The sequence below is a fragment of the Ictidomys tridecemlineatus genome, chromosome 3 (assembly GCF_052094955.1).
Source record: "Ictidomys tridecemlineatus isolate mIctTri1 chromosome 3, mIctTri1.hap1, whole genome shotgun sequence".
NCBI classification, from domain to species: Eukaryota; Metazoa; Chordata; class Mammalia; order Rodentia; family Sciuridae; genus Ictidomys; species Ictidomys tridecemlineatus.
In genome coordinates this window covers 52,947,823-52,969,561 of record NC_135479.1, presented here as the reverse complement: position 1 = coordinate 52,969,561, position 21,739 = coordinate 52,947,823, and the positions used below count along the sequence as shown (strand labels likewise).

The 21,739-nt window shown below is 45.5% G+C and overlaps 1 protein-coding gene across 2 annotated transcripts; it reads left to right on the top strand.

The window, feature by feature from the left end:
- The first annotated feature begins 4,841 nt into the window (after window positions 1–4,841).
- Window positions 4,842–17,705, top strand: Ccdc42 (coiled-coil domain containing 42). 2 transcript variants are annotated; one of them, XM_005332862.3, is made up of 7 exons: window positions 4,842–5,587; window positions 5,919–6,024; window positions 6,356–6,460; window positions 8,305–8,502; window positions 13,397–13,618; window positions 13,783–13,941; window positions 17,451–17,705. In XM_005332862.3, exons 1-7 carry the CDS (start codon window positions 5,505–5,507, stop codon window positions 17,526–17,528), a joined length of 951 nt encoding a protein of 316 aa, XP_005332919.1. In that variant the 5' UTR covers window positions 4,842–5,504; the 3' UTR covers window positions 17,529–17,705. The 2 variants fall into 2 exon arrangements, with proteins under 2 accessions (XP_005332919.1, XP_005332920.1); XM_005332863.3 differs by lacking the exon at window positions 13,397–13,618.
- The last annotated feature ends 4,034 nt before the right edge of the window (window positions 17,706–21,739 follow it).

The window sequence follows — 21,739 nt, the reverse complement described above, 5'->3', positions numbered from 1 at the left end:
ATGATCAGCTTTCCTTTCTGATAGCAGCAACCCAATAAACAACCCAAGGACCTCTCATGAGATCCCTCCTGTTCACGATCCCACACTATCTGCCACCACCAGACTGAGGGCCAAGCTTCTAACATAGGAAATTTTGGGGGACAAACCAGATCCAAACCATAGCACATTATAATCCTCACATGGCAGAGAGCAGAGAGAGAAAGCAAGTGCTCTTGTCTCTTTTTTTATGGACACTAACCCCATCACAAGGGCCCCATCCTCATGATCTAATGACCTCTCATAAGCCTCATCTCTAGTTTACCTTGGGGATTGGGGTTCCAACAAATCAACTTCAGAGGCAAATGTTCAGTCCGTAACAGTGAGGACAGCTAGGTACGGTGACACATACCTATAATCCCAGCAACTCTGGAGGCTGATGCAAAAGGATCACAGGTTCAAGGCCAGCCTCAACAACTTAGGGAGACCCTGCTTCAAAATAAAAAATAAATAAATAAAAAGGTCAATATGTAGAGTATCCCTAGGTTCAATCCTCTGTACCACAAAACACTAAAAAAAAAAAAAAAAAGAAAGAAAGAAAGAAAAGAAAAAAAAGAAACCAACTGCAAAGACACAGGAAAATGAAAACTCTGCAAGGCTTTGGTCAGAGTTTAAACTCATAAATGAGATTTGTAAAATCTTCATACTATAGCATATAAAATCTTCAGGCCTATAGCATTGAGTATATCCTGGTACTCTCTCAGCAAGGGCAGAAAACGGAAAAGTCTCATTTCCACTGAATGAATTATTTTCACATTCAACTCAAATCTGAATTGTATGTATCTTTTTTCCCCCAAATAATTAGCTAGCTATCCCAGCACCATATGTTGAATAATCCACACTTTCTTGAGAAGTTGAATGCCAACCATAGCATTTAATGCATTCTTACATAAACTTGGGTCTTTTTCTGGGCCTTCTGTTCTGTTTCACTGTGTCAAGGATCACAAACTGGGGGTCCTATGAGCCCAATTCTGCCTCCAAATGTGTCTGTTTTGGTATTTGTCCGGAGGTGTTTTCTTAAAATTGTAAAATTTTTTTTCTATTTGGAATACATTTAGGGTGTAACAGCACACATTCCCTTTCCTTTCAAAAATATTTCCTTATGTACACTGCTTCTCCAGATGAACATTTACATATTTTATCAGTTGCTGGAGAGGGGATTTTTTTTTTTTGGTCTAGGATTTTGATTGCAATCACATTAAATTCCTTAATTCATTTGGATGAAATTTACATCTTTACAATTTTGAGTTATCATTCAGAAATTTTATGTCTCTATTCCAGTCTTCTTTCACATTTCTTTTTTTCTCTTTCTTTCTTTGGAGGGGAAGGGGTACTGGGGATTGAACCTGCGGTCTTGCTCATGCTAAGCACTGCTCTGCCCATTTTCTTTTAAAGCCCCACATATTTCTTTTTTTAATATTTATTTTTCTTTTAGTTTTAGGTGGACACAATATCTTTATTTTACTTTTAAGTGGTGCTGAGAATCGAACCCAGTGCCTCATGCATGCTAGGTGAGCGCTCTACCACAACCCAGCCCCCACACATTTCTTCTTATTTCTAAGTTTTCTTCTGTTGCTACCAATACAAGTGGACACATTTTTTTCTATTTTTTCAAAATTACAGAACATAGTGATTGTAAAAAATATCAAACAATATGAAGAGTAAAAAGTCAGAGAACCATTCATAACAACCTCCCCCAACCCCATGTCATTTTTGCCCTCAAAGATCTAGCAATATGATTCTACAGCTTTTCCGAATGCTTAACCACACACACACACACACACACACACACACACACACACACACATGCACTCAATGGCATTATACATAACATACTGTTCTGCATCTTGCTTTTGTCACTTAATTTATCACTGATACTTCTCCATGTTCGTGCATATAAATCAACTTCATCCCTGTTATAAATTGTATAGCATCGCATATAATACAAATCGTTTTTAATTAACCAGTCATTCTCTTGGATTTTCACAGTACATGATCACAGCATCTGCCATCATGTAAAGAAAGAAAAACTTAATTTCTTTGCTTTTTTGCACTAACTAGAGCATCTAAAACTCTGTTAAGTAATTGTAGTAACAGCAGAAAGCCTGTCATGTCCCTAACTTTAATAAGAATGTCTTGAATGTAAATGTTAATGTTATTTGTTGGGTTAAGATATTTTTATCATGTTAATAAAATACTTTTGTATACTAATAGTTTTTTTTCTTTTTTTCTTTTACTAAAAGCGATGGATGTTGAATTTTTTTCAATGCCACATTGGCATCTATCACAGTGATTACAATTGAGACATACTAATAGAATTAATAATTTTATGAATAGATTTCCTAATATCAAATAATTTTATATTCATATTCCTGGTGAATTATTCTTTTAACCTGGAGGTCATAACAAATATAGTGGACCTGCAAAATAGAAGGGGTTTAGATCTCCGATCACTGCGTGGAACAGAATCTTCCAGAAGATGGGAGATAATGTACACTAAATTAAATCAAGTAATGTTAACATTAAGATTTTCATAGGTAAGACTGTAACTGGCCTGCCCTTTTTTTCCTTTCTTTGTCTACAATTAAGTTCTTTATTAAGCTCTGCTTTTGGCTTACTTCCAAAGATCCTTTTAATTCTCAAAAGAATAACAACACAATCTGGTTTGATGCTCATCAAAATAATTTCCTCTTCCTGGACACACGGTGAAACTTCATTTCTAGCCCCTTGCAATATAAGTGGCCATGTGACCCATTTCCACTAGAAGTCAATGAATGGCGGTGGTGATGAGTTTAAGCAGACGGACCTGTTGTATATTTTCTCTTTCCCCCTTTTTTCTTTCTTTCTCCCCTTGGAGATCCCAGGTGATTACAGTGAAGCTGAATGACAGAAGGGACTTAGACCCTGATGACTGCCTGAAAGACCCTCCCAGGAGAGCTGGGGGACTGTGCACCCAGCAACATGCTGGTCTGGATGCCAGGATACAAATTTGTGCCTTTTTTCTCCTGTTATTCTAACCCACCCCACTCCTTTTAAATAGACAACTATCTCAGAAGGAGGATGGGACAGGACAGAAAATAAAATATACCTATTGGTTTGCAGAAACCTAAATCCATTAGGTGATTAATGTAAATCCAGTAGGAGATTTTACCAGAGGCAAATATCAATATAGATAAAGGAAATGGGTGTGGGCAGGGGGCAGGCCAGGGGCGGGGGAGTGATTTTAAAAGAAAGCAAGGCTCATGGAGGGAGGCAAAAGAGGGAATCTGAGAAGAGTGCAGACTTATATGAACTCAACAGCCTGGTTCCTTGCTCCCATAGGCCCTAGGAAGACAGTGAGACCCTAAAGATGGATGATGGCAGGTGAGGACATCAAGATTTTCATGACTCCAGCAAGCAAAGCAGCAGATGAAACAGTAAAAAGAACTTTCATACATACATAAGTGGACATACGGGCGGAAGAGGAGGATGTTGTAGCAGCCACCCGGATGGGCTCTGGATGTACCAACCTGGCCCTGCCCCATCTGATTCCAAAATCAAACATATGTCTTTTATACAGAGGTGAACAGGTGATGTCAGAAGCAGAAGGCCTCTTCCTCCAGGGCTGGAATCACACAGCCACCCAAACTGAGCCACTCACTCAAGAGAAAGGGGGGGAAACTCTGAATAGACTGTGCAGGGCTGTCTATGGATAAACAAAGAGACACACCTTTGCAGAGTTTAGATTAGAATTGTTATTAATGGCTGAGCGGTGGCGCTCGCTCCCCTGTAATCCCAGGGGCTGGGGAGGCTGAAGCGAGAGGATTGTGAGTTCAAAGCCAGTCTTTGCAACTTACGAGCAATTTGGCAAGGCCCTGACTCTAAATAAAATACAAAAAGAAAAAAAAAAAAAAAGGCTGAGGATATGATTCAGTGGGTAAGTGCCCCTGGGTTCAATCCCTAGTACAATATATATATATATATATATATATATATATATATATATATATATAATTATTGTTATTGTTATTATTAATGCTCTTACTGTCATCCTGCTGGGTCTGTCTCTTCTGGGATCCTGTGGTGGACAGCATCTCAGGTTTAGGGGCTTAATAAGGGCTGGGGATAGTAAGGGGATGGGTGGGGTGGGGTGGGTCCTGTTACCTCTGTTGAGCCCACCGGGCCGGCTAGAAGGGACAAGGCGCGTGTTATGGTCGGCTGTAGAGATGAGGACGGTCAGAGAGTGGAGACAGGCAGGACAGAGGTGGGCGGCATTCCCACCACGTCTCCCCCTCCTCCCTGCCAGGATTTAGAGCGCGAGGTGGCGGCGGCCGGCAGGGGGCGCCAGACCACCGGCAATGTGGCGGGGGGCGGACTCGCTGGGCGAGGGACACCGCCCCGGCAGAGACCCCCGCATCCCATCCCACCCGGGCTCGGGTTCCCAGACAGACTGGGCAGCGAGGCAGCCCGACGAGTGTGGGAACCCAGGCAAAGCGACCCAGGGGAACAGGGGCGGGGGGGGGGGACGAGCTGGATCGAGGTCGCGGTCAGGGTCGAGCACCCAGCAGGAGCCCCCAAGGCAGACGCACGGTCTCCAATTTACACGTGGGACTTCAGGTCCAATGAGTCTATGCACGTGCCCTGAGGGGATCACGAAAGGCAGCCATCATAAAGCAAACCGTTTAAACAGGACATTTCTGTGACACTGTTTTGACACTTCCGTGTCCCCCCCCACGCCCCGCAAAAAAAAAAAAAAAAAAAACTAGCACCGGCCCCACCCAAGACTCTTGCACCCCAAGGGGCCTTGTTTGGGCCGTCCTCCACGTGCCCGATGGCTGCCCCTCATTGGTCCCCAGGCTGTTGCCCATCCTCACACAGGCAGCCCCAGGTGTCTGTGGCCAGCCACGGGGTTTAGATTTCGGGCTTCTTCCCATCTTCTCTGTTCACCTCACCCCCTTCTCGCCTCAACTCAGTGCCTCCTTTCCTCTTCTTTCTTCTTGGTCATTGACTTCAAAGGTCCAGTCCCCTCTTTCATCATCACACACCAGGGAGGGAGGTCCCAGGAGGGGCGCCACACTTCTCTGCCAGATGCTCCCTCTCAGCCTTGTGCTCCCAGACCCTGCCTCCCTGAGTCTTCTTCCCAGAGTTCCTGAAGGGTAAGGGCGGGAAGAACTCCAGCAAGAGTGGGGTTCGTGGGACCAGAGGTCAGAGGGCAAAGCCTGGGTTCCAGGTGTGTGGTTCACAGAACCAGGCAACCTGTTGCTAGGTAACCAATTTCCCATCATCCAACCCAACACATCGTCCTCAGCTGCCTACCCTCGGCTTCCAGCTGGCTTTGGCTGAATCTCTCAAACACCCACCCTAAAGGAGGAGGAGGGGACAAGCAAGAGCACAGCCCCCAGCACCTTTGAGTCCTCTGTGGCTCTGCCACCCACGATTTCACTGTGAAGTCAGGTGCCCGGAGCCCGGGCCTTTAGGTCACTGCCACCATGAGTCTGGGCATCATGGAAGAGGAAGACCTGGCTGAATACTTCCGGCTTCAGTATGGGGAGCGCCTACTGCAACTGCTGCAGTGAGTGTCAGGGGGCCTGGCCTACTCAGTCCCTTTGTGCCTGGGACTACTCACACCCACCCCATGCCCCACCATCTAACCTATCCCCTCCTCTCTTATAACCCAGCACTCCCAATCACCCTGCTCCATCACCTGGACACCAGACCCCCATCACTGCTCTTTCCCCAAATGCCAGCATAGACTTATCTCCTCAATACACTATCCCTTCCCACTCAGGTCAGAGAGTATACCCCTTTCCTTCCCATGGGTATCCGGCTGCCTGGGTTACTTCCCTGCCCAGCCTGCCCCAGGCTCAGAATGCACCTGTCTCTCTTGCCCATGTCTTGGGCAGGAAGTTCCCCAATATGCAAGAACAGTCAGATTCCCCATCCATCCAGCTATTGGAAAAGAAAAAGGAAGCCAAGATCATGCATCATGCTATGGAACAGAAGAAGGAGGTAAGGGGGATGGGGACGGGGGTACAGGACAGGAGAGGGAGCCATCTGGGGCTCAGGGAGAGCAGGTAGACATCCTTCCATTTTGGAAGTGTGGGGAGGAGGCAGCTAAAATGGAGGGTCCTGGCTAGTGGTTCTGGTCTTTTTCTCTGGGGAGAATAGAAAAGATCTAAGTCTTGGAGTGACCAGTGTCCTGGAATGCTCTAATCTGAGCCAGGAACAGGGTGCAAAGTGGGAGGCCATCTATGAACCTTCCTGGGTCTAGGGGATAGAGACTCTGGAGCAGGGGAAGCTACCGTCCTCCTGACCTCTCTCTGCTCCTACACTCCCAAAGACATTTAAGCGCAGAATGGAAAGTCTCAACCTGCGCTGGGAGGAACTGGGAGTCAAGGAAGAACAGCTGAAAGCCCACATCCAGAAATTTGAGCAGTTCATCCAGGTATGAAGGGGAAAATTGTTCTTCTTCTTGCTTTAGAGGGTCACTCAGGGTTAAAAGCATCTTCAGGGCTGTTAACAATGCCTGGTGCTTCCCAGGCATCCTGAAGTCTCCACCTGTTTACCTGTCAGTCTCTGCCCCCTTTAGATGGCTGTTTCCTATTTTCTTACCAGTTCCTGGGATGTATAGTTTATCCAGTGAATGAACGGTTGAATGGGTGGGTGGATGGATGTGACCCTACCAGGGATAAGCACTTGGGGATACAGTAATGGATGGGCAAAGGTTTTAGTCTCTTCACTCACCATTCTTTTCCATCTTTGTCCTTATACCAAAGGTACAAGTGGGGGACCTTTGGAGGACCATGCCACAGAGACCATTCCAAGACAATCCCCCTCTCTCTCTGTCTTTAGAGGAGTAATTTAATCATCTTAAAATCCAGATTTACCCAGATCTGCCAGCACTTATCGATTCTTGAAGGTCCTTGGCTAGCTGCAGGGGGGTCCAATGGCTATATCTGCCACAGAGGAGCCCTGCTCTTAAGCCACACTCTAGGTCTAACCATGCAGGACAAGAAGTCAGTGGACTGGGCACATTCCCCTGGGGTCTTGTTCATTTTACCTGCCAGAGAAAAGCTGATGGAGTGGTTGGGGGTGGCAAGAGATTTGGGAGTGAGGGGTTCTCCAAATGACTTTAGGAAAGTCCTCAGTTTGGGAATCCCATAGAGCTTGCCACAAACACAGACCTCTTTGTTTGCAGCAGGTCTGAGGTTGGGCCCAGGTATCTATAGTTTTTTAAAAAGCTCCCAAGTGATTCTGTTGCACAGGTATATTTGAAAGCCACTCATTTAGAGCTGCTCGTGCCTCTTCCTGTGCTAGGGGGAGAGCACAAATTCTCCACACATCCTCTTCCATGTTCTCCAAATGCCACCACCACACATGCCCATCCATGTGCAATCTCAGGAGCTCCCAAGAGGAGAAAGGAGCCACACAAGTACAGTGGATAGGGTGGGCTTGACCCTAATCTTGTGAGAGGGCTTTACAGAAGGAAAAAGGCAGGGTTTAGACTGATTAATGTAACTGAGCCTCATTCTTTCTTTCTGGGCTTGGAATTTCCTGTACCATCTCCTGGAAGCAATGCCAGGCTGAGCTCCTAGACACACTTTCTGGAATGTCCTTATCTTACCGGGCCCTCTGGACTGAGCACACAGTTCCTATCTCATCTTCATATAGTTTGATCAATGTGGCCCCCAGCTTTTGCGAGGAAGAGGGGGCTGACTGTTTTGCATTTCTACAGTTGGAGAAATTGAGGCACTGAGTACCACCAAATCAGGAGAAAATTTGGGCCTCCCAACTCTGACCCAGCCATCTGCCCCAGGATAAATGATCACCATTAGAAACACAAACAATAGAAGCTTTGTCAGAAGGGTTCCTGCTCCCACTTCTGGATTTTCTCAGCCTCTCTCAGGGTTGGGTTTTCTCCAGACACTGAGCCCCAGTGTAATATGGTTGTTCCTCAACCCTGGTTTCTCCCATCCACTCTTTGAAATCCAGAGCCCACAGAAGCAGACTAGTTTCCCAGTCTGCTCCTCCCAAGGTCACCTCTTGAGTCTGAACTAAGCTGCTGTCCTCTGAGCCTTACCTTGATCCACAGGAATCTCTTAGCTTCAATCACTAGCATCAAATAACCAAAAACTCGCTTCAGATAACCCCAGAAATCCTTTTCCTTGGCACCTCCTCTCCCACATGGCGACCCAGACAGAGCAGGGCTGAGGGCAGCCCAGGCAGGCTGGGGGACCCCAGGGAGGACAGGAAAAGCCTGCCTAACCTACCCTGGCTTCCTGGTCCCAGGAAAATGACCAGAAACGGATCCGAGCCCTGAAGAAAGCCAACAAGGAGCGGGAACTCAAAAGGCAGCGCCTCCGGGAACTGGCTAAGGCCAAGCAGGAGATGGCGGCCTTGCGGCTGGAGCACCAGCGGCTGAGCGTCAAGCTGCAGAACTACTCCATCTTCAACAAGTACCTGGAAAAGGTGGTGGAGAACTCCGAGGTGGGTCCCAGGGACAGGGGCAGGCCTACCTCAGCATCTTCTCTGGGATGCTGGGTTACAGGGTGGAGTTCAGCTGCAATAGGCTGAGGCCTAGGGACCCTCTGGGGCCCCAGAGGCTCTGCAGGGATGGTCACCCTGGTCTGAGGAGATGCAACAACCCTTAAGGGCCGCTGGCAAAGGCCCCTGCTGAGGCTGGATGTGTTTCTCAAAGGATGAGAGCCAGGTGGTTTGAGTGTTCATGTGCCTGACAATCATGTCAGTGTCTCTGGGTCGGTTGCATGTTTATGCCTACATCTGTGGCTGCGGCTGTGGCTGTTTGAAAGTAGGTGTGTATGTGTGTTTGTATTGGGAGGACAAGCTTTTGGAGCACTAAGTTTTGCCCTCATCAACACGAGGCAAGCATCGATCCCTACTGCCACCTCCTCCCCAGTGTCTTTTGTTTACTTATGAGGAAAGGAAGGGAGAGAAACTAGAAAAGCATCCAGCCTCTGTAGGACGCTGCTGGTTTGATGCTCTGCAAGCCAGGCCTTGGGTCAGTCATAGCCCTGAGGGGAAAGCAAGCTGATCACCCTTTCACAGAGAAAATGTAGGCTCAGAGAGGTTGAGTAAACTGCTCAGTGCCTCATGGCTTGTAAATGGGCCCCACAATGCCTTAAGCAACCGCTCTCCAGCAGTCCCTGTGGCCAGAGGTCAGGGATCTTGTTAGTCCTGGTCCCACTGTAACCCTTGGAGCATTTGACACTGTTATTCCTCTTCTGTGAAACAGATTTTCCCTTGACTCGGTAACATTCCCTTTCTTCTACTTCTGGCCCCCTTGCCTCAGGCTCCTCTGAGAGTTCCTCTTTCTAGAAAGGAAGATAGAAGAAAAATGTTCCAGAGTGTCCATCTCAGAAGCCCCTCTTCTCCTCCTCCTTCTTCTCCCACTCCCCCTCTCCCTCCCCCTCCCCCTCCCTCCTTCTCCTCCTGTTACCAGGGATTGAACTCAAGGATGCTTTACCACTGAGCCACATCCCTAGCCCTTTTATATATATTATTTAGAGACAGGGTCTCACTGAGTTGCTTATTGCCTCACTAGGTGGCTGAGGCTGGCTTTGAACTTGCAATCCTCCTTCCTCAGCCTCCAGAGCCACTGGGATTATAGGCATGAATCATCATGTCCGGCCTCACTTTTCTTCTTGAGAAATCCCTGCAGCTTCCCAGCAATACCACCTCATCAGTGATTGTCCCCTCCCCCATGGATCCAGCAACAGGGCGCAGCCAGGAACCCTCTCAAGGGGTGTGGATGAATTTCTGTAAAGGGCCTAGGAGAAAAAAAGACACACAGCTTTTTAAAGTTCCTGCAATAATAAATTAGGTTAGAAACACTAACCTAATTTATTTATGTGTGAGTCCCAAATCTGTCTTATTTCCTCTATTCTATTACCTACTGTAAGATAAAATGCTGACTTCATGATTGGGGGTTTTCTGGGGGTAGGGGGGGTAGTAAGAAAAGAATAACATATTAAAACAACAGGTAAATTGTGAATTACTTCTCCAAATCAGACTGGTAAATGGCCGTCTTAGAATGGAGCAAACTGGCTAGACCAGCCCCCTGTACCTAATTCACTCTTCCTGTCCACAACTCACTCTTCCTGTCATCCTCAGGCCCTACTGCTGCTGCATTGGCAGCTGGACCCAGGTCTGGCCCTTGACTCCTCCCCTTTGCAGCCATCAATCAGCTGATCTGGTTAGTTCTGCCTCCTAAGCATTTCTGGAATTCAGCCCCTGCCCCTTCCTCATCCAGGCTGCCTGTCTGGAGTTCACCTCTGTGTCACTTCTGGCCATCCTGTTCGGCATTCTACTGCCAATCTCATCTCTCTCCCTTCCTTTGTTCTGTTCAGGATATTTTAAGCATTCTGGGAAGTATAGAGAGCCCCAGCACTCAGCACACAGTGTTGTCCAATCTTCATAGTTTCTATTGGTTCCCGATTCTTTTTCCTTAAATAAAAACACTTCTCATAATTAAAACAGCTTTTGTTTTCTTCCAAAACTCCTCAGGGGTAACCAGTTTCCTGATGTTTACATTTCTCATTTTCATGCATGTTTTTACTATTTCGTAACATATCACCCGTCCATAAAACTGGAGGGGTATATTGTGCGTATCTTGGGGACTTTTGTTACTTGCTATTTTCAATCAAGAGTTTTAATATTTTCTTATTTTTTAATTGGCACATAATAATCGTACATATTTACAGAGTACAGTGTGACATTCATAATGATCATATGACACTCATACTTCATCACATCAAACATTGGTCATTTCTTTGTATTATAAATATTCAGAATCCTCCATAATGAGTCTGAGGGTGTAGCTAAGTGGGTAGAGGGCTTGGCTAATGTGGGTTTAATCCCCAGTGCCAAAAAGAAAAAAGTTGGTAGAGTACTTGCCTACCATGCAGGAAGCCATGGATTTGATACCCATCACTGCAAAACAATGCCTCTCAACTAGCTATTTTGAAATACACAATTATTGTCAATCATAATTGTCTGCTATGCTATAGAACATTAGAAATTATTCTTTCAATCAATTATATTTTTAAGAACAATTTTATTATTACATACAAAGGAGAAAGAACAGTTGATGGAATGCCTGTTACTCATCACCTCATTCCAGCAATTACCGTAGACACATCCCCCTCACCTTCCCACCCTCACCATTTTGAAGCAAATGATATTTTTCATCCATAAGTATTTCAGTATGGATCTGAAAGATGAAGGCACTTTTTAACATAGAGATGCACCACAATACTGTTGTTACGCCTTGTAAATATTTGATAATTATTCCTTAATATCAAATATTCATCTAACCAATGTTATCATTTCCCACTTATTGCAGTAATATTTTCTGTAGTTTGTCCAAACCCGTCCAAACCAGTTTCCCCACACTGTGTATGTTTCTGAAGTGTTATAGACATTGTGTTGAGCAGAAGAAGTCCGACACAAAAGAGAGTATTCTGTTACTTTTCACCGATATGTTTTAATACAGGTAAAATTAGTCTTAATTGATCAAAATACTGGTTTCCTTAGTTGTGGGATACAGACACTATCCAAGAGGGGCAAAATTATTTTAATATCTCTTCTTCTTTCATTACCTGGAATAGCACCTAAAGGGAAGGATTTCATGAAGAAAATCTTTCCTTGGTCAACTACTTGATTACTATGTGGATCTTAGAGAAAAAGCTTGTTAAATACTTGACTCTTTACAGTGGTTAGAATAATGAATTGGTTTTCCAGCATTCTCCAAAAATAACCCGTAATGTTTTTAGTATCATTATGAACTTGACGATTTTTAAAATATGAGTATGTCTCAATCCTTTGCTCTTATTCTTCCTGATGTTCAAACTGTCCCTCTTCGGACTGTGGGAGCCTCTTTAAGTTGGCGCCTGAGTCCTTTTGACGTCAAAATAAGAATTTTGAGCCCTTCCTAGGAGCTCCGATGTGGTCTGTTCATTTTTAACTGCTGAAAGCTGTTTTATGGTGTGCTGAGTAAACTTTGGGAAATGCAGAAAATGAAGTTCTTTTTGCTTCTTAAAGATCCTTCGATGACAAAGTTCACAATTCTTCCCTGGGGTTTATTAGGCACTTCTTTGTTATTTGGAACTTCTCCAGGTTCATCTCTCTCTCTCCCCAGCATCTGGAGCTCAGGTCATTCATTTAAACTACGTGGAGCATCCTAAACATGCCAAACACAAACCATTCGTCTTTACTCTCTACCTGTAACGATGCTTCATTCCCCGCCCCCACAACCCTTGCTTTTACCTAGCTATCTTATTAGTACTTCCAGTCTCATTTGAGCCATTTTTTCTCCCAGGAACCCTTTTCTGGCTGTTTCCACTCTTTCCAACGCTGGGTGATTCTTCCCCAAAGGGGCATATTTGAGAAAAGGCCAGCAGGGCAGTTCCCAAGACTCCAGTCCATCACTGGAAATGTCATGATATGGAGAAAGTGCTGGGGAGTGTCCTCTGGGTAGCTGGAAGGCACACATTGATAAGCCTAGGGGGAGGGGGGTGAATTAGCATCCCAGAACTAGGGCTCACTTTGACTTCTAAAAGGGTTCTTTGCATGGCTTTTGTTCAACTGGATGGAAGTTTGAAGGTTAGAGCTGGAGCAGTATAGCCACCCTGCAGGAAGCAAGCTGGGCTTGGTAGACCACCTTCTCCACTGGACTTCCACTCTACTACTTCTCCCACAGCAAATTTGTTGAAGGAATACCAGGAAGCGCCAAGCTTGATGTTATTGCCCCAGGCTCTGCACAACCCCACGCCCAGTCCTAGCTAGGGCTTATCACTCTGTGTTGTAACTGACTGTTTACTGTCAGTCCTCCCTCTAACCCTGAAGCTTTAAGCCTCAGAAAAAAAACAGGGACTGGCTTTCTTATCTCCTGCTATGTCCCTAGCATTGAGCACAGCTCCTGGCTTATAAATGATTCTTGGTACATTCTTGTTAAATAGGATAATCATGGCCTTGGGAAATATCTCAAAATGTCTTCTATGCGCAACTCTCAACTCTGTCTAGAATCACCTGGGAGATCTTTTGCAACATTCAAATGATAGGGACCATCTCTGGGAGTAGAACTTGACAGGTGTCCTTTTCAAAGCTCCCTAGATGATTCTAACATAGATCTAAGATTGAGAACCCCAACCCATTTGTGCTTTCTGGCAATATATGGATCATGGCCCATATAAACCCAGGAGAATCAGGAGGTAGGACAGTAACATCTGCACATCTCCTGCCTTGGCCAGGCCAGCCTACCCTGGTGTGTCCATGTGTTCAGGTGTTCAGGTTGGGGTTTGGCAGAGCTGCGGTGGCTGCATCTGCCCTCTGGGCAGTGCAGTGACCCAAACCCTGGCCTCAGTTTGAGGAGATCCATGAGGTGATCGGACGCTACAAGACGTTGATGAGCATGCACCATGATCTCATGCAATCAGCGCAGGAGAGCCAGGAGCAGATAGAGCGTGCCAAGGCGCGACTGGCTCGCTACATGGAGGAAAAGGACGATGAGATTCTCCAGCACAACAATGAGCTGGCGCGGCTGCAGATGCGCTTTGACCGTGCCCGCAGCGATGTCATCATCTGGGTGAGGCATCTCAGCTGTGCTGGGCAAGGTAGGGGGCTCCAGGGCTTTGCATAGGTGAGGCCTATGCATGTTCACCCCCCCCCATACACACAACACACACCCCCACACACAGGACACACAGATGCGAGTCCTGTGCTCACATCCCTTCCTGGTCCCCTCCCCAGGAATCTCGCTGGGCACACATCCAGAATACAGCAGCCAAGAAGACCCTATTGCTTGGCACCATTAAGATGGCAACGCTGAACCTGTTCCAGATCGTGAGCAAACAGCTAAAGGAGACAGCCCAAGTATCCCTGGAGGACACGCACAAACAGCTGGACATGGTAGGAGGAAGATGCAGGCATTGGGGTCAGCTGGATGTGGGCCAAGGGGCTTCTCAAGTGAATGGTTGAGTGGAGGAATGAACCAGGCACAGCACTGGCTCTCAGATGTCAACAGCATCAGAATCACCTGGTGGGGAGCGGGCAGGGAGAGGGGTATCCCTGGGCCCTGCCCCACAATCTCTGACTCCATAGGTCTGAGATAAGAACCCAATTTCCCAAGTGATGCTGCTGCTCCAGGTGCCATACTTTGAGAACCACTACATTCATACTAAGACCCTTTTTGGCCTCAAAGCACGTGGCCAGAGCAGGGATCCACTATTGATTCATTAGTCATGTGACTGCCTTATTAAATTCTAGTGAGAGACCATGGCTTGGTAAAGGCCAATGTTTGAAACCCCACTCTGTTAAAAAGGGACACTGGCAAGTTTTGAGAATTACCTGTCTGAGGTGTTCTTAGAAGCAATGGAAAGAAAGAAAATTGAAAGGGAGATAGATTTTTTTATTGAACGACTCAAAAGGTTTTTTTTTTTTTTTTTCCATACGGGGGATTGAACCTCAGGGCCTTGTGCACGCCAGGCAAGTACTCCACCAACTGAGCTATATCCCCAGTCCCTCAAAAGATTTTTTTAATGCCATTCATGTTCCTATGCCACCTAAAATCACAACCAGAATTACACATATCCGGCTTTGGGGGAAATTCTGTACCAGCAGATGTATCAGTGATGCTTCTTCAGGCATGCAGAGAACCAGGACTAAGCCACTGTGTGTTCCTTTGGCAAAAGCCCTTAGCTCTGCTGTGACATACTACAAAGCTCTTGAGGACTGAGATTTGTGGTTGATCCCTGCTGAATTTCCCAGTGCCTAGAACAATGCCTGGCACATAGTAGGCACTCAATACCTACTTGGCAAATGAATGTGAAATACAATCCATAAAATCAACTGACTGAGAGGCATTTTATTTTTTTTAAAAAAGGGTGAAACTTATGAAATATATATCTATATCTACTTATGAAAGATTTCCCCACTGATCAGCTAACTAGGATTTTCCCAAGACAATACTCAGCCTGTGTTTGAAGGCATATTACAATAGAGTTATTTTACCGTTCATAGAAGTATATTTGCAAGGAAGTTTGTTCTAGAAACAGCAATATTCAGATTTTTTTAGTATAAGGATATGTTTACACTCTGAAAATACCAACCCCCAAGATAGCTTTCCTTTCTATGGGTTGTATCTATCGATATTTACCAAATTAGAAATTGAAATTAAAATGTTAAAATATTTGTGTGAGAATAATGAAAAAAAAAATAATGAGAATAATGATAAAAGGCATGCTAACAGAAACAGCATTTTTTATTTTTAAAAAAATTTTTAGGTATTTTGTGAGAAGAATGGCATTATTGGACACTGGCAAAACTCCTTACTGGATTGTTGATTTTCTATTTTGATTTTCTCAATTTTGATCTAGGAAATCTCAACCTTGATTTATTTTAAGAGGAGTATTGCCCAAAGGTTATTTTAAAATATTTCATTCCATGTCTATAGGTTATACTCCTGTTGACGAAAATATCACATGACCTAGTAGCCTGGAAAATTAAAAAGAAAAAAAAAAAGCACCCGGGAAAATATAAGTTAAAATCAGAAGTTAAATATAAAAAGAGAAAAACAGAATCTAGTGAATTCTTGGACTCAAGGACCTTCAATAGGGATAATAGTTGACTCTGAGCTTCCTAGTAACCAGATGAAAAACAACACCTAGTTCTTGTGCCAAAAGAAGAAAACATGAGGTTGCATGCAGAGTTCTAACTGAAATTTCTCAATGAAACTTCAGAGACACTCAGTGACCAATGTTTTCAACAACATTCTGACAACAGACTCCGGCCCAGGCTTGGTAAGGCAGTTGCTTACATAGAGCTAAGATTGTGGTATATATTACAATTAGGAAAAGGCCAGGATGATCTACATTCAATATATTGTGTTGTGAAAGGTCTAGAATTTTCCTTGAATGAGACTGAACTACATGGAGCAGCAGTTTTCCAAACTGTGTTTGGCAAATCCTAGAATCTTAGAGATATTGTTTCCTATGAGGGAATAAAAGGGCCCCATAGACTAATACATGTAGAAAACACCAAGTTTTAAACAAAGTTGATTTTTTTGCTGCTGTTCCTTGCTTTGAGATTCTCAAACAAATGATGTTTCTAAAACTGACAGCCACCCTTTTCGGAGTATGTGACCACTTATTACAAGAACATAGTTTAAGAAATACTGAATTTGGCCATGCATGGTGGCACATGCCTCTAATCCCAGTGACTCTGGAGGCTGAGGTAGGAGGATCAGAAGTTCAAGGTCAGCCTCAACAACATAGTGAGGCCCTAAGCAACTTAGCAAGACCCTATCAAAAATAAAAAAATTAAAAGGGCTGGGAATTTAGCTCAGTGGTAAAGTGCCCCTGGGTTCCAAGACAAATGCTGCATTTGTCTTTAATCTTTGGGAAATTGCTTTAATTCATTGGCTCTTTATTGCCTCATTTGGAAAATAGGAATTCCATCAATAATAGAAATATCAGGGGTTTGGCGCTTTGGATAAAGTCTGTGTAGTGTCATTGTTTTAAAACTGAGATCCTAGAGGCCATCCAAATTTTTCTTCCTTCCTTCCTTCCTTCCTTCCTTCCTTCCTTCCTTCCTTCCTTCCTTCCTTCCTTCCTTCCTTCCTTTCTTTCTTTCTTTCTACCAGAGATTGATCCCAAGGGCACTTAACCACTGAGCAATATCCCCAGCCCTTTTATTTTTTGAGACAGAGTTTCGCTAAGTTGCTTAGGGCCTGGTTAAATTGCTGGGGCTGGCTTGAACCTGGATACTCCTGCCTCAGCCTCCTGAAGCTGCTAGGGTATGCACCACCTCGCCCAGCTCCCTCTTGCCTTTTTAAAGACAAAGAAACTGAGTTCCAGAAAGTTGAAGTGATTTCCCCAGAGCTGCCGCATGAGGAGCTGGGTCTTCTGACCTCTAAAGACCCAGCTGGGTCTTCTGACCTCCGAAGCAGCACTGTATCAAGGTGACTACAAGTGCTTTCAAACTGGAAGTTAGTGAATAGAGCTTAAACTTTTCTTGATGACTCAAGATGATCATAATGAGCATCAGGTCTGGGTTCCAAGGCCTCAAGTACTCTGAAGTTGTGGAGGACGTCTGCCCTGGCACTAACCAGGCCTTTCCAGCGAAATGCTTTTATTCTGTAGCCCATTTGTGAACCTGTCTCTTTCTCCCCACTTCTGTTAGACTACCAGTCCGTTCTTCATGCCATCACTATTGCCCGTCCCTAGGAGGTCCCAGCTCCTTTCCTACATGTGGCTTCTAATCTATTAAACCTCATGTTCAGGTTCACCTTGAAAAACTGACCAATGAGGTATCACGATGCTCTTGGGAAAGTGCTGTACTTCAAGAAGACATGTACTGTCTTGGGATGGGGGAAGACTCTGGTTGGGTGGGGTTAATCACCGATGCCCTTTCTGTGTCAGATCCAACAGTTTATCCAAGACCTGTCAGACATCTGGGCAGAGGTGAAGAGGAAGGAACAGCAGCAAATCCGGGTGTAAGGGGGCAGCATGGTTCCAGCATGTTCTGAGACAGATATTGTGAAAAAGCAAGTTCCTGCTGAACTTCAGTCCCAGCCAGCCCTCATCGTCTTCTGAGGACCCTTGTGACTTTCTGTTTGTGAATACCTTGCCATTTTCCCCCAGGGTCTCAGTCCATCCAAGTCCTGAAAATATTAAATGTTGTTAGAAGTTTGTTCTGAAGTTCTCTCTCTCTCTTTGGCAGTTTGTTCATAGGAAAAGAGGGGGGGGAGGATCCCACAAGCGCTTCCTCTCAAGCTAGTCACTTAAGTTGCTGGGGAGCTAGAAACCATGTCTTGGGTCTGGTGGCTCCTGGGCTTTAGAATTTACATATATAAGAGTTCAGGTGGGTAGCAGAGAGCAGGATGAGAACAGGGGACCCTTATCTCCTCCACCACCTCAAAAGTTAAAAATAAAAGAAAGAAACTGGTGTTGAAAATGCATAGGCCCAGAAGCGTTTCAAATTCCAGAGTTTTTCAGATTTTGTAATAGTGTCATATACATAATGAGATGTCTTAAGCAGGGGATCCAAGTCTAAACGTGAAATTCATTTATATTTTACATGCACTTTGTACACACAGGCTGAAGATCATTTTATGAAATATTTTAAATAATTTTGTGTGACCCCCATCACATGAGGACAGGTGTGTAATTTTCCACTTATGTCAGCTTAAGTGTTGGATTTGGGAGCATTTTAGATTTCACATTTTCAGTTAGGGACATTCAGCCTGTATATAGTTAGAGATGTCATATAAGCATGGGATCAGTATATCTCATGGTGTACACAAACAGGGCATTGTTACAGGGACTTGACTTTGGGCAGTTACAGGCGCTGGTCAAGAAGTGTCTATAAGGGGCTGCTATCTTCCCATCTGATACTGGTGCTTGAAGTTCACCAGGGAGATCGTTGGGATACAAACATGGAGGTAAAGTGGGGGGAGATGGAGAATAAGTCAGAATCCATACACACAAGCCGGAATCCCTGAAGACAGTCAGGAAACCCATGTCAATTCTTGTTGCTTCTGAACTGGGTGGTATGGATGATCATCAGAAGCCAGGGTCATTCATCAGAGAGCTAAACACACATATCTGACCAAGGGGCTGAAAGAGGAACCATCAAGAAGATGCAGCAGTGGCAGACCGGCCACCAACTCACACCATCCAGGCAAGCTGGCACAATGGCCACAAGACCTGTGAGCTACAACATGGCGCCACTTCCCTTTGACCCTCCCACAGGAAGCTCTCCCACCTTCATAGGAAACATCCAAGAACAGGAATTCTGGGTAACTCAGCCTGGGTGAGCTGGCACATCACAAGCCTCCACACTACCAGTATCTCCATTTTATAGTGGAGGAAATGGAGGCTCTCCTTTACAGCAGGGGCTGGACTCTGGGAGGCCACAGGGGAGCTAGCCCCATCCAAACAGAACTCTCCCTAGAACAGGTTAGAGAGCCGAGGTCATCTTCCAGCCCCAGAATGGGTGAGTTCCAGGGTGGTGATCAAAGGGCAATAAGGAATCAGGGCCCTCCCAAAAAAGATCTTGTGGAGAAGAATGGGCCTCGATAATAACTTCCCTGACTGCTAGGCCCCAGGGCTGGGTCCTGGGAGATGGGAGACACAGAAGCACAGACAGTTCCTCCAACTTCTCCCCCTTCTCCCAACCTTCTGTTGTCTCTGTGAGGTGGTGTTTGAGAAGCCCAGCCTGTTAGGACTGAACATGCTTCCTGGAGGGGCCAGGCCTGAGGCTCCACCCAGAGGCCCTGTGCCAAAAGCAGAGGCCCTCCTCCTCCCCCCTTCCTCTGTGCCCCCTCCTCCAGCTCCACCACCACCTCACAGCGTTGTGTTTCCCGGTCAGCTGAAGTGGGGACTCAGGAAGGGTTATGCTTAGAGCTCCTGTGATCACACACAAGTTCATCTTAACACACATACGTTGACACACATGCATCTTACTCATTCTGAAATCATTGCATTTTTCAGGTTTGCTTCTTTGTAAGGGAGCCCAGCCCTGAGACAGAAGAAATTCTGTGGATCTAGGCAGATTTCTTAAGTATAGGAAAGCCACAAATCCACAATCTCATACCCAAGCCTATGGATAAGGAAGCAACACGTTCAGAAATGTGCAGGGATTCTCAGGGACCTGAGTGAGAGGGCTTCCCATTGAGAGTAAGGGCTGCTTCTCCTCCTTCAATTCCCCACTCCCTGCTCCTTCTCAGTACCTCAGCATGGCTACCCTGGGCCCTACACTCACATAAAGAAGCCCCAAGCCGGCTCAAACAACGTTCAGACTCCCAGATACAGGAGATTGCATTCCAAGAAGAAAATGAGGGTAAGGGCCTGATTGGATTTTTCCCAACCAGAAAAGACATTAGCTCATTAGAGCAGAAATAACTGATTGGTTCCAGAAATGAATGGTTCTCATCAGCAAAGGCAGGAAGCAAGGAGGGCTCTGGGTCTTTTATGGATAAATGGAAGGAGGAAGAGGGAAAGCCTTCGGGGAGCTCCCTCTCAGTATTAGAGCGCCCTGTTTCCCGTCAAAACCTGTTAGCTTTTCCTGAGGGAAAACAGTAGGAGAAGAAAGGAAGGAAGAGCCAACCCTACAAAGAGCCAGGTGGACAGTTATCCCCATGTCTGTCACGTAGGACATGTCTTACACACAGCTGCTAATGAGGACAGGATTAAAGCCGTTGAAAGCCTTTAAGAGAGATCCCTATCTCCCTGGAGTAGCTGAAGAGCCCCTGCCTCTGTGAGACTAGCTATTAGCCCTTAGATTCAGACCCTGTCACATGATTTCTACTCTAAAAGCCCTTCTCCTAGGATCTAGGCCTGGACCCTACACCTTATGGACCAGGCTTCTAGTAAGCTGGAGGGGCTCTGGAACTTTCCTCTTCTCATTTCAAACCCCTCAGGGTGTACCACTTGGGCACCTGAGTGAGCTCCTCTGCTCCCAGTCCTAGCAGAAAAGAGCCCACTGAGAGAGGTGACACCAGCCAAGTGCAGGCTGCCCCTCTGCTTCCGCAGTGCAGTGATGGCCAAGGGATCCCTCGGCTTTAACTTTTGAAACTTGAGGGAGCAGGCTCCCAGTGTAGACCACAGAGGCAGGAAGAAGAGCCAGGCATCCAGAGTGTGACATCATCCTCATGGGGGGAAGAAGGGTAGTAGCCATCTTAGGAATTTTATGAGGAAAAGAGCTGGATCTAGAAACATCCAGCAGCATGACAGCCAGCTGCACAGCAATGTGAAACTGACTGATTGTATTCGTTTTTTGTAGTCTGAGTAACAAATCGCCACAAACTTGGAGTCCTGAACCAACCACCACTTATTATGTCACAGTAGTAGGTCAGAGGTCCTTGGTGCCTGTACCAGATTCCCGCTCAGGGTCTCAAAGGCTGGAATGGAGGTTTTGGCTGGCTGGGATCTCATCTGCAGGCTCAGGGGAAGCATCCACTTTCAAACTCATGCAGGTTGTTGACATAATTCAGTTCCTACAGCTGTGTGTGTCTGAGGTCCTCACTTCCTGGCTGGCTGTCAGCCAGGGGCTGCTTTCTGCTCGCAGAAGCCAACTGAATTCCTCGCTGCACGGCCCCTTCTATCTTCAAAGGCAGCAAGGACACATGGAGTCCTTGTCGGGCTTTGAATCAGACTCTTCCAACACCAGCCAGAGAAACTGTCTGCTTTGAAGAACTGTGATTAGATTAGACCTTTCCAGATAAGCTCCCCTTTGCCACATAACTGGAAGTGAGTGACACTAGGGGATGAAGGTCATAGAGGTCATTCTCAAACTCTGCCTACCACACTGATGGAGAAAGGATGTCAAAACAGCTGGAGAAGGTAGAGGGGGAAGGGCTAGAAGATACTACGAAAAGGCTACTGGCCAAGATGAGTCATGGAAGGAAAGAATCTTTTAGACATGCGCTTGACCTAATATGTACTAGTGACAATCTCATAAAGTCAGAGTTCTTCTCTGACTAGAGATCTCTAGGGCATCGATGAATGAGCTTCATTGGGAATCTCTTTTGTTGTGAAACTTTTATATACATGCCTGTAAGGATTTTTTTCAATACCTGTCTGTGGGAACAGGAGAAAGTTAGTCCATAGATCTTTCAGCAAACTCTTACAGGAATTTTAACCAAAAAAAGAAAAAAAAAAAAAAAAGAAGTTTAGAAACTACTGTCTTTAAAAAAAAGAGAGAGTAT